This window comes from Larimichthys crocea, chromosome XIII (genome assembly GCF_000972845.2).
Source record: "Larimichthys crocea isolate SSNF chromosome XIII, L_crocea_2.0, whole genome shotgun sequence".
NCBI lineage: Eukaryota > Metazoa > Chordata > Actinopteri > Sciaenidae > Larimichthys > Larimichthys crocea.
Window position 1 is genome coordinate 18,697,305 of NC_040023.1, and position 15,739 is coordinate 18,713,043.

The 15,739-nt window shown below is 42.6% G+C and overlaps 1 protein-coding gene across 1 annotated transcript; it reads right to left on the minus strand.

The window, feature by feature from the left end:
* Positions 1 to 717: 717 nt before the first annotated feature.
* On the minus strand, positions 718 to 15,256 carry fcgbp (Fc gamma binding protein). Its single transcript, XM_010739143.3, has 23 exons — positions 15,246 to 15,256; positions 15,074 to 15,121; positions 12,856 to 14,097; positions 12,436 to 12,776; positions 11,661 to 12,240; positions 10,619 to 11,217; positions 9,887 to 10,454; positions 9,369 to 9,634; positions 8,943 to 9,281; positions 8,209 to 8,782; positions 7,875 to 8,074; positions 7,425 to 7,566; positions 6,980 to 7,308; positions 6,312 to 6,891; positions 5,613 to 6,211; positions 4,644 to 5,211; positions 3,947 to 4,545; positions 3,279 to 3,846; positions 2,982 to 3,181; positions 2,413 to 2,793; positions 2,018 to 2,304; positions 1,084 to 1,130; positions 718 to 990 (listed from the first exon to the last, which is right to left on the minus strand). The coding sequence occupies exons 2-22, from the start codon at positions 15,117 to 15,119 to the stop codon at positions 1,121 to 1,123; spliced, it is 9,018 nt and encodes a 3,005-aa protein (XP_010737445.2). The 5' UTR covers positions 15,120 to 15,121; positions 15,246 to 15,256; the 3' UTR covers positions 718 to 990; positions 1,084 to 1,120.
* Positions 15,257 to 15,739: the final 483 nt, after the last annotated feature.

Here is a 15,739-nt window from a genome sequence, read left to right on the forward strand (position 1 = left end):
TTTTTTACGGTGTTACGTTGACTGACCCGCTCAGTCCCTGCCAACTCTCAGCCAATCCTCGGACACCGTGAGTTACTATGGTTACGAGGATGCCCTGAAACTTTATAATGATTCTCAATAAAATCATTAATGAAGCCTGACTGTTCCTCATTGCTTAAATGTTGTATTAATACATAAGTGTACGTGACAAATCTGAGGCCAAATAAAAAGGGAAGCCTCCAAACCCCTTCATCATGAAAATATTATGTATGTTAAATTATCCTGTGTGCAAGTCATCATCATGATTGGTATGTATCCTCGCTTTTATTGATCAGACAGGTCCTATGGTTAATATCTTCATTTGGCTGTGAACATGTCAGCAGATAAAGTGCCTGTGTAGCCTTTTAATAACTTAGTCTTGTTTAATAACAAATAGTTTCTTTGTTTTCTGGACAAAATGATCCTCCATGATCTTTGAACAGTTTGTAGCCACTTACCAACCCTCAAAATACAGCAAGAGATTTGATGTTGAGTGATTTGTCCATCTCTGTTGTGTGCATGTGTTCATTCAGTTATGAGTGATGTGTGCAATTTGTTGACCACACTAAGAGTTTTTTTGGGGCCACAAACAAAATCTTGCTTAGAGCCACTAAATGCCTAGGGCCGGCCTTGTATACAGGAACTGTAGGAGTACAAATAACTAGCACGCAGTGTAATGAAAACATATTTATTGTTTAGAACAGTAAGGAGAACACAGTGTGTACATTTCCTTTTAAAAATAGGCAAGTATAAGATAGGTACACTATGACTAAGACTGGAAATAACATATGCTATAATTTACTCCTCCACTAGATGGAGATGTTGGTCAAGAATGAGCTTCAAGGATAAAGAACCAGACCATTAAAAAACCAAAACCATTTCATGAATCAAGAAGAAGTACTGAAGTGTGATGAGTAAGACTGGCTGTAAAACAAGTTACTTTAGCAGGATGACTTCACATCCTTCTTCATCCTGTTTGATGGGGGTAAAAAAAAAAAAAGCATAGATGTTAGCCACATTGTACAGCTGTTTCATTTGTGAGGAAACATCAGTTCGAAGAATTACCTGTACACCAGATGCTTTCTTTCGCTACAGAACATCTCTACAGGCCACTGAAACAGAAAAGAAAAAATGCAGTCAAAGGGCACTGGAGCAAAGTAAATTCATGTTCATTCAGGCACAACAGAGATTACAAGCAACACTTCTGAAAATTGTGTTTTTAAAAGGGATATGCAAACTCATGAGCAGCACTGATTCATAGGGGTATTCTCTTGTGTTTTTTAGGGTCTGGAGATGAGGAAATGCCTGTAAAAAGACAACTACCTTGAATAAAGAGAGGATGGGGAATACACAAAATTCAATTCTCTAAGGGATTGCCTTAAGGCTGAACACAGAACTAAAGATGAGGGCTCAAATTAATATTGCACCCAGATGAGTCTTAAGTGTCCTTGGATGACAAGCAGTGATTGGATTGCAAGCTTGGTAGCTTTTGATGGCCATGCCTGTCAGCCTCACCTGCTTTTTAATCAGTAATTACCATAGGGGATTCTCTGGCATTTCTTAATTAAATTGGACCAAATGCAATTAAAAACCACCCTCTCATTCCTTTAAAAGGACTCTGTGGAGTCCTTGTTTAGTTCTTGCTGTTAAGAGAATAAGCGGTTGAATGGTCATAACACTGTCCCATCTCTTGCTGATCTGTACTTGATTATTTCAGTGGTCAAATTAAGTTTGTGGTTTGCATAATAAAGGGCAAGATAGAGCTCAAGATTAAAACTTTCACTCTAACTAGAATTGAAGGTTAAAAGCATGGATGAGGAGGCAAAGTTGTTACGTTATTAAAACAATTAAAGTTAACATCAGGAGTTCGGGAACAGTGTGAAGGAAGCATGTGGTGAAGATGAGAACTATCATTATCATGGCACTAAATGTAGCAATGTATCCTTCCACATTACGTTTATACAAAGGAAATGTTACAATGTGCCTCTAAAATACTCACCACCTAGAAAAGTCTCCAGCGCTCCAGGAGCCAACAATCACAGACACATCAGTGGTGATTTTACCATCTGCAGTCTTCATATCATCCTTGGAGTTGTTATTGTAGTTGCCACAGGCACCACACATTTTACCGGACAGGCTACTGTCAATAATGACGGTGACCTCCTGTGAAATTGAGTAGGTGACCCTCACAGCAGATGCCCTCTCGATGACCACACTCCTCTCTGAGATTTGGACGGATATATCACTCATCACTTTGCTGGGAAGAGACACTTTCCTGCCATTTACCTAGATGACACAAAGAAGGGGTAAAAAAACAAACAAAATTCTTTTCATAGCTATTACTTTCATGGTTAAACATGAAACTATTCTTTCTATTCTCCCAGCTTTTCTCACCCAGGTCACGTGTTGGCTGTTCACAACGACGATGGTTTCCTTGAAGAACACATACACAGTGGCAACAGCGGGAGGTGCACCTTTACTGCAGACCCTAACATCCACCACCACACGGAACCACAGCTTAGTGGTCTCGTCACACAGAGACGCCACTTCAAATGCCCCTTTATTGCCAACTGATCCAGTCATGCCATCAAAGGAAGTGAGGTGGCCAACATGGCTGACACTGCAGTGACCTTGTTTGACGTGGCAACCTCTCACTCCGTCTCTTACACCACAAACTTCTCCATCATCACAGGACAGCTTTTCACACTTCACCAGCCCAGAAGTCTGGCACACACACCTGGACTTACAGTCTTTTTCCACAACTGTTTCACCCACCTGGACACATACATTTTGTACAACGTTAAAATCATTTCTCTTCCAGGTCAGTGAACTAAATGTTCTCTATTCATGTGTAAATGCTATGCCAAGAAAAGAAAATAACAGCCACTATTTTTTCATGACAACTTTTCAGTTATCACAGTTACTATAAATGGCAAGAATGTAAAATCTCAATGCAGATTTACCGTTAGATATCTGCCATTGTGCACACACCCACAGTTGTCCAAGGGAACACATTGGACGCCATCAAAAACAAAGCCTGCATCGCATTGGCATCCTTCAAAACAGCTTTCAGAACAAGTAAATGGGAAAATAAAGCTGGCACAGGTCCCACCACAGGTGCTGGCACACACCTCATAGTGACTGTTTGCAGGGCAGGAAGCAGCTACAAGAAAAGAAGACATTTGTAAGACTTTGTATGTGCACCTGAAATCGAAAACATGGACAGTTCTTCAGCTTAAATACTGTTGTTGGTAACTTACGGCAGAAGGAGCTGCTTCTCCATGGCTTCAGTTGTACTCCTGCGCTCTGGCAGGCCAAAGCATAGGCCTGGACACTGTTACACAGAGTGTCTTTGCTGCCACCCACAGCACAAACATCAAACACACAGTGTGACACATATACTGCTGGGTCAATTTTACTGTGGCAGTTTTTGAAAGGCCCATCAGGTGCACTCATGATGCCACAGGAGTCTGGTTTCCCATACAAGGTGGCCTTGGCCTGCTCACATACTGGACACTGGCCTCCACAGCCTCCACAAACATGGTCAGGCAGGTCTACCACCCAGGCCTTCCCAAATGTATCGACATTGTTTGTTTGTCTGCCACCAGGAAGTCTGAAGTCATCCCCACCTTTCTTGTTGTAGTTGCCGCAAAGACCACACATGTTACCCTGGTATGTAGAAGGCACGATTACCTCAACATAATAGACAGTGTCGTACAGTACTGTCAGTCCAAAGTCTGTCCGGACAATTATGTTGCGACCTTCCTGGGTGACTCTGATACGCCCATTGTCCAGGGAGAGTGGAAGGTTTAGAAGTTCATCATCCACCTGGCCGGAGGAAGAAGAATAACAGAATCATTGTGATGAAATAAATAAACATGCACAAATGTAACTACACAAGTGTTTTGGATAAAGTTGTTGAACTCACAAGGACTTTCCATGAGACTCCCTGCTGAATGTAAATAACATAGCCATACACCGCCACTGCAACTGACTTGGTAACAGCCACTTTTCCATTTCCATACTTCTCATTCCCCTGAGTTACAGTGAAAGGCGTGAGATAGCCTTTGTCATCATCGCACACCTTTGCCAATACATAGACACAGGTACCCTGGAAATCAAACCTTCGTCCATCAAAGGAAATGTAATGAGGGTCACCAGAAGCCACACACTTGCCTTGACCCTCAGGGTGGCAGCCTTTGACTCCGTTTACAAGCTTACAGATCTCGCCTCGACGGCACTTGGCCTTTTGACAAGACACTGCACCATTTTCTTCACAGACACACTGCTCCACACATTCAGATTCAGGGTAGAAGACATCTCCTTTCCTGTAGTATTGACCATCGTAGGAGCAGCCACAGTCTCTCACAGGCACACAGGTAACCCCACTCAGCAGGTAACCCTGGTCACACTCGCAGGCCTCTGTACAGGTCCTGTGACAGGTGTCAAGGGAGGTTAAGCTGGCACAGGTGGCTGGGCAACCCGTAGCACACAGGGTATAATGGCTGTTAGCTGGACACACCATTGCTGTAGGATAGGATAAAAAAAGAGGGAGAAGAAAATGATGAGAGAGATATAAGTATGAAAATGAATCAAATAAAATTAAAACACAATCTCAAACTCACGACAGAAGTTATCTCTTCTCCAGGAGTAGATGGTGATTCCTATGCTCTGACAGGCGGAGGCATAGACTGCTACAGCATCACAGACTGATCCTTGATGACCGTGATACTGACATACATCATACACACAGTCTTCCAGGTAAGGAGCAGGGTCCACACGCTTGTGACAATCCCTGAAAGGCCCTGCTTTGTCAGCAATAATACCACAGTATTTCTGGGCTTGGTACACTTTCCTCTGGGAGTCTGAACAGGCCTGGCACCATGCCCCCTGACAGACTGATGAACAGCCTGGTACGAGGGCCACCTGCCAGCTCTCCCCCATCTTGTCTCCATTATTGGTGGTCTGGCCATTCCGCATGGTCAGGTCATCCTGAGCTTTTCCATTGTAGTTGCCACACAAACCACAGACTGCACCCTGGTAGTTGCTGGGCAGAGTAATGCTCACTGTGCTCCGCCAGTCAAAGGTCACGGTGATACCAGCAACTGTCTCTACTACAGCTGTCCAGCCACTGAGAAACACGATCAGCTCATTATTGTAATCCAGTGGAAACGAAGCAAGCTGCCCATTGAACTGAAAATCAGAAAATGAGAGAGGGAGGAATATTTTTCAGGAGATTATAGATTTAATAATTCTGCCATCCTTGCTAATCCATTCTAATGTGCAGTTAAATCTTAGTTTAATTAAGTCTGCCTGGATCAAAATTTTAATATGCAATTAAATATATATGCAGAAGAGCATGAGGGTTGTCAGAATTAGCACAATGACAGAAGGCATTATCACCCACTCATTTGAATGAGGCTCAGAGTATCTGTCTTGTTTTGATTTTTAATACTCTAACTACATGCTGTGTTCCATTTCTTCTTCTTCTCTCAGAAAAATCAACAGGAAAACAAATGTCAGATTAATTATTTAATCTTTTATCAAATCATTCATATGCTTCACATTACCCATACCTCCACATCCAAACTTACCAGGACCCTGTAGGGGTATTCTCTGCTGATGGTGAGGGTGATGCCGTAGATGGAAAACGTGACAGTCTTTGTGTAGGACACGGATTTGCTTCCCCGGTGGTCATTCTGCACAGTCACCTTAAAAGGCACGAGTCCAGGCTGCTCAGAGCACAGTCCCACCAGTTGATACACACATGTGCCCTGGAAGTCAAACCTGCGGCCATCAAACGTGCGGTAGTGTGGGTCACCTGAGGCTGTGCACGTAGCGTGACTGATGGGTCGACAGGCACGCTCTCCATCCACTACGGTGCACCTCTCGTTGGCAGAGCAAGAAGCCTCACGGCATGTCACCATGCGCAGGGTTGTATCACACTCACATAGGCGACCGCAAACCTCATCAGCCCAAAAGTGCTGGCCTGGCTTGTAATAGTGGCCTTGATATGAGCAACCACATGTTTTAGCAGGCACACAGACCCCAGCACTGAGGACGTAACCATTATCACACACACAGGTCTCCACACAGGCACTGGTGCAGGTCTGCTTCTGCTCAGGGAATGGGCAGGATGGCTGACACGGGCTGGCACAGTCTTCATAGTGGCTGTGACGCTGACAGCTCATTGCTGAATAGAAATTCAGATTTAAATGCATTAACCAAAAAACAAAACATTCATATTTTATTGGATAATATTTGATTAAAATGAGCTTGTTGTAAATACTCACGGCAGCCAAACTTTTTCCTCCAGCCCTTGATTATAATTCCTTCCTCGCGACATTGCTGACTGTAGGAGGCCAATGCCTGGCACAGCATCTTTTTGTCTCCCTTATTCAAACACATATCATACACACAGCTGTTCATGAAGGCCTGGGGGTCCAATTTTCCATGGCATTTCTGGAAAAAACTATTGGTCTTTGCTGCGAGGGCCCCACATAAAGCTTCAGTCTTATAGAGCTTATACTGGTTATCGTCACAGGTAGGGCAGTTTTTCTCACACGTGTCCCAGCAAGGACGATCCTTGTCCTGGTCAGGCGTTTGCCAGCTCTTGCCCCACTCTATCACAGAGGAGACAGCTTTGCCGGCAGGATTTTGGAGCTCATCACGGTTGTTCCCATTAAAGTTGCCACACAGACCACAGACACTGCCATAGTAGCTGCTGGGCAGCTTGATGATCAGCTCCCAATTCCAATCATAGGAGACAACCAAGCCAAAGTTTGTCTCCACTACAGCAGTGTGACCACGCTGAAACACTGACACCTCATTCTCACCCAGTCGCACAGGAAGATTCAACATCTGCCCATCCACCTGAAGGGAATGGATCAGAACAATGTATATAATGTACAAACTAAAATACTACAGGTCAAACACATAAGACGAGGAACTAAAATCTTACCGTGACTCGACCGACTTGGTTCTTGCGGATGGTGATGGTATACCCGTATACGGACACATCTACCTCCCTGACATAAGAAACTGCTGTGTTTCCTCGGTTATCATTTCTCTCAGTGACGGAGAATGGCACTAAACCATCCAGATCGCCACAGGTCTTGGAGATGACATACTTGCAGGTGCCCTGGAAGTCAAAGTTGTAACCATCAAATGTGTGGTAGTGGGGGTCACCCCAGGCCCAGCATTTGCCTGTGTACTCAGGGACGCACACAGCTTCACCCTTCTCAACACGGCACTTCTCCTTGACTCGACACTTGGCATCTTTGCATGGGTCTACACAAGATAAACAAAGATAATCAAAACTAATTAAAATTTTACTGTACATTATAGTATTTATTCAGTTAATAATTTAAGAATTGTTAAATTGTTAAACAACATTTAAATCTTGCCTGTGTTGTAGCATGCCCGGATTCCTTTTTTGACCATGCATTTGGTGTTATCAGGGCAGGAATACTTTTCACAGACAAGGCCTTTTGCTGGATTACATGTGCACTTTGTGTCACAGTCTTCCTCATAAACCACTTCACCAGGCTGAGGACATGGAAAAGGTTCATTATACAGGGGGAAATACACACAGAGTACATAGCAGGTTAAAGAGGAGTCCACATTAGTTCATTCAAAGAAAAATATTTTAGACAATCCGCTAATTAAGTCTCAGGAGAAATTCTCAGTGCACATCTCTAAGACCAGGCTGGCTAATGTCCACCACTGGCAACTTTATTGCCATTGTCAGCATGAATGTTGCTGGGTATTTTTAAGCCACTTTGACACTAACAAGCCATCATTTGTACATTACTGTGTATGGAATGGCTTTTTTGTACAGAGGTGTTGAATTATACCTTGTAAGTTTTTCCATTGTCATAGCAGCTACAATCAGTCTCTGGAACACATGTGTTTCCATTGAATAAGAAGCCATCATTACATTCACAGCCTTCTGTACAGCTGGTGGAGCACTGGACAATCTCTGTGAGGCCCTGGCAGGATGCTGAACAGGCGTCTGCACACACTTCATAGTGACTGTTGGCTGGGCATTTCATGGCTGGAATAAATTTCACAAGACAGAGAAAATCTGTATTAGAGCCCCTTGTATTTGATACAATATTAATACAGTATGGAAGACAAGAATAGGAGGTTGATATGCAGGAAAAACAAAAAAGATAAATTCTGACTCACGACAGAATGAAGGCGTCCTCCAGTTTTTGACGTCCACTCCTGCCATGTGACAGTTGAAGGCATAGGCTGCTATGCTGTCACACAACACCTTTCCATCGCCATTGGAAGCACACACATCAAATACACAGTCATCAAAGTATGGCTTTGGGTCCAGTTTGCTATGGCAGATTGCAAAAGGACCTTTGGGTGCTGTAACAATTCCACAGTAAGTGTTCTTTGAAAACACAGCCTTGCGAGCTGGTTCACAGTCAGGACAGTTTTTCCCTTCGCAGCCATTTTCACACACCACATTAGGGATGGTGACCTTCCATGATTGTCCAAACTTATTAACGTTGTTGGTGACCTGACGGCTGGGCATTTGGAAGTCGTCTTTTTGGTTGCCATTGTAGTTGCCACACAAGCCACAGACCTTATCACGGTAATTACCAGGTACTGTGACTGTCACATGATAGACCAGGTCATAAGTGACTCGCAGTCCGAAATTTGTTGCAATAACATAATGCAGGCCTTCTTGAAAGACTTGCACTGCTCCATCATTGAGATTCAGAGGAAGGTAGTTAAATACTCCATTTACCTAAAGAAAGGTACAATTTGTATTTAAAGAAAATAACTACTGATGATAAGAATGTTAAAAACATACTGGCCATCAACTACTACATCAAACATGCAATAGATTTCACTGTATTCCAAATATGGGGCTTGGTTGAAAATGAAGACCAAGTGTCATTGCTCACCAGGACTCCAAACATGTTGTTCCTCATGATGAGAGTGAAGCCGTAGACCTCCACAGCAACCAGCTTGGTAACAGACACTTTTTTGTTCAACATCTGGTTCCACTGCACGTTCTCCACCTGAACAGAAAAGGCTACCAGGTGGGTGCCTTCCAGCCCACAGCTCTTGGAAAGTGTGTAGGTGCAGGTGCCCTGGAAATCAAATGTTCGCCCATCAAAACTGCGGTAATGGGGGTCACCAGAGGCATGGCATATAGCCTTACCAACAGGGTGACATTTCTGGATGCCATTCTCTACTTTACACTTCTCATCTGGTCCACATGTGAACTTCTTGCACTCAACCTGAGAAAGACAAAACATTTTAAAATTGCATGTTCACACTGATTAGATTATTAGACTGGTCAAAGTGTCTACTTTAGCATCCATTACCTCTCCATCTTGCTTGCACTTGCATTCCTCCTGACACTGTCCATTGGGATAAAACACTTGGCCAATGCGGTAGTAGCGGTCTTTGTAAAGGCAGCCGCACTGTGAAAAGGGAACGCATGAATCTCCACTGAGGATGTACCCCTCATCACAGGCACAGCTCTCCTCACAGAAAGCTTGGCAACTTTTAGGAGAAACCAGACTTTTGCAAGAGACAGGACAGGGAGTTGCACAAATTTCATAGTGGCTGTGGACTGGACATTTCAACGCTGCACACAAGGGACATAAAAGACATTGTGAATATTTTTTCCTTACCTAGCACATTTTAATTTAGAATGTAGTAAAATAAAATAAAATCACAAAAAAGGCACAAACACACATTTAGGAAAATATAGAAACAGGCTTGACACATGCTAGAACTACAGAAATGTATTCTTCTAATAATATTGTTAAACGACACTGCTACAATAAATACAATACAATACAATAAATTATTTTATTAAAATAAATGCATTTCTTACCACAGAACTGACTAGTTCTCCAGCTGTACACCTTGGCTCCCACAGCCTGGCAGGCAGATGTATATTCTGTAATAGCCTGACACAGCACATCCTTTCTGCCCTTATACAGGCATACATCATAAACACAGTCTTTAAAGTAGTCCTCTGGGTCCACCTTGGCATGGCAGTCACGGAATGGCCCTTTGGGGTCTCTCAACAAACCACAGAAATCCCCTTTTTCATATTTGACCTTCTGGGTAATGTCACAATCAGGACACACCCCTTTACAGCCATCAACACAGCCTGGGATCTCGGCCACTCGCCAGCTGGCACCAAAACTTGCTGGAGAGACAGGTTTGTCACCATTTTTCGGAGTCAGGTCATCCTGGGGTTTGCCATTATAGTTGCCACAGAGGCCACAAACGGCTTCCATGTAGTTGCTTGGCAAGGTTACAAACACAGCGCTTTCCCAGTTAAAGGAGACTTTGAGGCCAAAAGTTGTAGTGACCACAGCATACAAACCACTCTTAAAAACAGATACCTGTCCTCCTGCCAGGGTGACAGGTAGGTTAACCAGCTCATTATTCACCTGGCGAAGAACACACAATTATTATTTAGATACAGAGACTGAATATTCAAGTGACTAACAAGAAAGATTAAACTGTTCATATTCTAATCATTCATATCCCTGATAAGGATCAATGGTTATGGGAAATGAATGCATGGATATACTAAACATTATATAGTTCTTACCAAAATGAAGCCTTTGTGGGTCTTTGTAATGACAATGCTGAGGGAGTAAACCTTGATCTCCACCAACTTGGTGTAGGAAACCACTTTGTTGCCCCGGTAATTATTCTGCACCAGCACATCAAAAGGCTCTAACTCTGGGTTCTTGGAGCAGAGTCCAACCATTTGGTACACACATGTGCCCTGGAAGTTGAACCTCTTCTTGTCAAAGGTCACATAATGGGGATCACCTGTTGCCTGGCAGGTGCTCTGGGAGACTGCTTGGCACTGTCTTATACCCTCAACCACCTGGCACTTCTGACCTGCCCCACAACCTTTATTCTGGCACTCCACACGTCTGCTTCCAGCTAAGCATTTACACCGTCGCTGACAGTTCTGGTCAGCCCAGAATGACTCCCCAGCAGGGACATATCGACCCTCATAGGTACAACCACACTGAGCAGCGGGCACACACTGACTTCCGCTCAAAACATAGCCTTCGTCACAGGTGCATGTCTGCACACAGGGGCGTTTGCATTTAGAGGGAGCATTAGGGTCAGAACATGTGGCAGGGCAGGCATTCCCACAGAGCTCATAGTGGCTATTGGCTGGACATTCAGCAGCTTTAGGGAGAATAAAGATAATAGTGTGTTATAAATACAGCAATCAAGAAGAAATTGTGATGATTCACTTAAAAAAAAATTAAAACAAAATGCATGTATCATATATAAACAAAATTCCTGCACAGTTCATATTATAGATAGATACTTGCTTATTCATTACTCAAGTACTTTTATCTAGTAATATTTATTCCTTTACACAATTTGTAATTGTTTACAATATACAGAATGCTTTTATTGTATACATTGTAGGGCACTGTTACTTTTTTATATATATTTACATATACACACAAAAATAATCAATAATAATAGTTTTTTTTTTTTTCTTTGTTGAGCTTTGCTGCCAGTTTTTAGCTATATGTCCATTGATATCTTCCTGTAAACTGTGTGTACATATATTGGGAGCAATAAAAAATTAATTCAAAGATCCAGTTGACATTACTCACGGCATTTTGCGATCTTCCTCCAATCTTGGACCTGGATCCCAGCAAGCTGGCAAGCTTCAGCGTAAGCATCCAGTGCCCTGCAGAGGAAATGTCGAAGGCCGCCTCCCATGCATACATCATATTTACAGTTTTCCAGGTATACTTGTGGATCAATGATGGAATGACATTTGCTGAATGGCCCATTTAGTACAAGTGTGATGAGCCCACAAAACAAGTCACCCTCCCACATCTTCATCAAGCTGTGTTCACAACGCTCACACCCACCCACACAGTCATCTCTGCACAGAGGATCTTTCACCAGCCCTGGCACTTTCCAGCTGCTCCCAAAGGCCACAGCCCCATTTGCCTGGGTACCAGATGGTGTGGTGAAATCATCTTTGGGGTTGCCATTGAAGTTGCCACAGAGACCACAAGTCTTACCAGCATAACTGCCAGACAGAGTGACCACAAGGGAGTGTTCCCAGTCGTAACGGACAGTCAGACCAAAATCAGTCTCAATGACAACAGAGCGACCGCTCTGAAACATAATCAGTTTGTTGTTGTTCAAGTCCACTGGCAAACTCCACAGACTGTTGTCAATCTGCACAAAAGAAAATATTTTATGAAGATATTACAGTCATAATTTATCAGTTCAAATGTATGCATTTTACTCTGGAATAATTGAAACAATTATATTAATAATACATTGAGTCATATTATAATAGTCATATTTCAAATATGAATCTTTGAAGATACAGTATTACAATCTTTTAATAACAGAAATGAGAAATCTTACCCTTATGCGACCTGTCTCAGACCGAGCTACTGTGATGGTGACACCATACACCTTCACGATGACCAAGGCAACATATGAAACCCTGAGATTTCCTCTGTGCTCATTTTGAGCGAGGATCTCAAAGGCAGGGAGACGATCATCTTTTCCACAGTTTTTAGCAATGACATATGTGCAGGTACCCATGAAGTCATAGCGTCGCCCATCAAAGGTATGGTAGTGTGGATCCCCCATGGCCCAGCAGGTACCAGGCTTGCTTTGCTTGGGGACACAGGAGGGATAATCACCCTTCATCTCACACACCTCATTGGCACTGCAGGTGATACTGCTGCAGGACAAAGATCCTGGAAAACAATAAAGAATATACAATTAATGGCCAGTCTCTCTTGCTAATATACTGTAGCTATAGTGTGTTTACATTACCTGGCTGTATACATTGTCCTACAGAACCATAACCATTCATCTGGCTGACTCCTATACTGTAGAGACCAAAGGTGGAACCGGAGTTGGACAGTGTGTGTTTATTGTTGCTAGGGGTTTGTCTGTAAGACATCTGCGCCCAAGAGAAATCTGTCCCTGGAACCTTGTTCCACTGGACATCACGGGGTAGATTTGCACCATCCATACGCAGCTCTGACATTTCACTGGTCTTAGCCACAATCAGGGCGTGGTTTTGAAAGCCTTCCAGAGCCTCTAGCGAGTAAGAGGAACAGAAGCGGTCTGTAGGCAGGATGGTCATCAAGAAAGGGTCGTAAAATTTGAGCCAGTCCAGTGCGACGCCGTTAAAGAGCATGAGGACCTGGATGCCATGATCAGCCTCAATGGACAATGACTCAGTATTGTGGTTTTGGAGTTCAATAATCTGGCCCCTAGTCAAGCTTAGGACATCTTTACGGTTACTATTTTGGACAGTAATTTTGGTGGGCTGGGAGGCCTGGAGGTAGACACTGTCAAATTTCTTCTGGAAACTCAGAGGAGGCACAATGAAGCTGGATCCCCACTTGTTTACTGGCAGTAGCTGCTCATAAACATGATTACATTTTGAGAAACGCCAGGTGCAAGTGTGACCCGTGGTAACAGCAACAGGATACTGAGAGGCAACTCTTGTGCCCGAAAGTTCATACACAGTCTGGAGCTGGACACTCTCATATGGCTGGAGATCTATTACCATTTTTCTGCCTTTTGTATAGACACGACCCTGGAACCTGATTGGACCTTCAGGGAAAATCTCCACTTTGTTTCCCTCTTTTCCATTTGTCACAGAGAACTCTTTACTGGTGCCCCAAGGGCTTCCAAAATGTGCAAAGATGAAATATTCAGTACCCCATTCAGTGGTGGGATACACCACAGAGGTGTCTGCTGTGTACAGCTTGTAGTTAAAGGAGGTTACAGTCACATCTGCTGAGGCTTCAATGCGCACCGTATTGGGAGACTTTGCACTGCCGTACATCTCAACATTAGTGGGGAGAGGGATGGTGACCCTTTCTCCAGCATTAAGAGTTTTCTCTTGCTTGAAGTTTAAAGGAGGCACTTGCACTGTCACTTTAGTATTGGCCTGAACAGCGGTGATGTATAGCTGAAAGCGAGGACTGTCATAGTTTTGACGATAATTCTGCATGAATGACAGAGCAAACTCCCTCCCTGCCATTCCAGCACTACATGGACCTGACAGATAGGGGAAGAGCAAGGACACAGACAGAAAAACATATATTAAAACATGTCAAAAGAGGCATTAGGAAATGAAATAGACTATTTGTGCAAAGGCAATCAAAAGATTCATCCATTACTAATACAGAACTTGGCTTGAGACTTCTTGGATTGCATACACAGTACAAAGAAACAAAATGACACCAACGGGTGTGAAAAGTGAGTGAAAAATACCTTCATTTTAAAGTTAAAAAGCAGGGGTGGGTGTTAGTCTATAATGGAAGGATTGCTTTTTTTTTTATAACCATTGTGAGAGATTTAGACGGAGGAATAGTCACTTGACTGCTTCTCAGCAGCACTCAATAAGTCACTTGCACAGACAAGATAATTGCATAATAGAAATATTATCAATATCTGTGCCTTTACTGTGAAAAGAACATTTTCTGGGCTCAGTCAGGGCCTGGGGGATTTAGATTACACTCCTGTTTCACCCATTCAGTATAATAGTTCCAACTCAATAGCAGCTGAAGGTAAATGCTATTCCCAACAAAAGCAAATTTCAATTTAGATGGCTATCCTTTATGTGCTGCACCCGCAAATTCTTCACCAGTTTAACATTCTGCTTCTTCCACACAAGCACCTCAGGTACAGCCACACAACAATGTTCTCAACTGGTGGGGTTGACAACCTAGATAAATTGTTTCAAATTGAGCTATCATGTGCCCTGATGGGGAATTATGTCAAAGTTCAAGGAATGCTGCAATAATCAATTAATTGAGCTAAGCAAAGTCAAATTTAAAGGTTGTTAACAGTAGGATGATGGAAAATATTTTTTTAATTTGAAAATGTTTACTACGGCTATGTTTGTTAAGCTTAAAAGAAGACCAAGAGAAAAAAACAGCACAGATATATAAAAATGAATAAAAACATTGAGGTGGGTTCTGTCACAGTTGGGGAAAAAAAGAGAAAGATAAAAAGAGAAAAATATGCTTACAGCTGAATAAAGCCCCCAAAGCACATAGCAGCAACAGGGTCCCCATGGCTGAAAAATATAAATCCTTGTTTTAGTAACAGAACTATTTAAAATTTACATTATTTTAATATTACAAATGCATTACTTTGACCAAACAGCCAACACAAATAATATCAGAATGAACAGTGCTTACCTGCTAAGTGGCTTAAGTATGACGATTTTTTTTTTTACAGTTCAGCCTTTTATATACTCTGACAGACAAAAACGCAACCAATCAAAAATCTTTACGCTGAACTGTTAGGGCTTTAGAAAAACAATACCCTTCCTCTAAAACAAATTAAGGCAAGACTTGGCAATGATTTGCAGGTCCTGCTGTATATTGACATAGGTGTGAGGTCCAGTACCAACTACAGTAAGTGACACCACACCCAGTGACATCTACATGTCAGTATCTGACAAGAATCCCTAAATGAATTTACGTTGGTGTAGAAGATACATGTTTTTAGGTATGGGTCATATTAAATACTAGATTTTAGGAAGAATAATTACATTAACTCTTTAGAAACTTGTTTCTTTACTCTATGTGCAAGTGGCAAATTTAAATACCATTAATATATGAATCATGCTATTTGCAAAACCAGATAGATATAGGTCAGTCTGATCATTTTACAGCAGTATGTATTGTAT

Excerpts from the sequence above, each read along its gene's own strand:
- fcgbp (XM_010739143.3), bottom strand. The coding sequence starts at position 15,119 with ATGGGGACCCTGTTGCTGCTATGTGCTTTGGGGGCTTTATTCAGCT. Across the intron at positions 12,777-12,855 it reads AGGACAATGTATACAGCCAG|GATCTTTGTCCTGCAGCAGT; the intron begins GTAATGTAAACA and ends ATTGTTTTCCAG. Across the intron at positions 6,892-6,979 it reads ACCAAGTCGGTCGAGTCACG|GTGGATGGGCAGATGTTGAA; the intron begins GTAAGATTTTAG and ends CATTCCCTTCAG.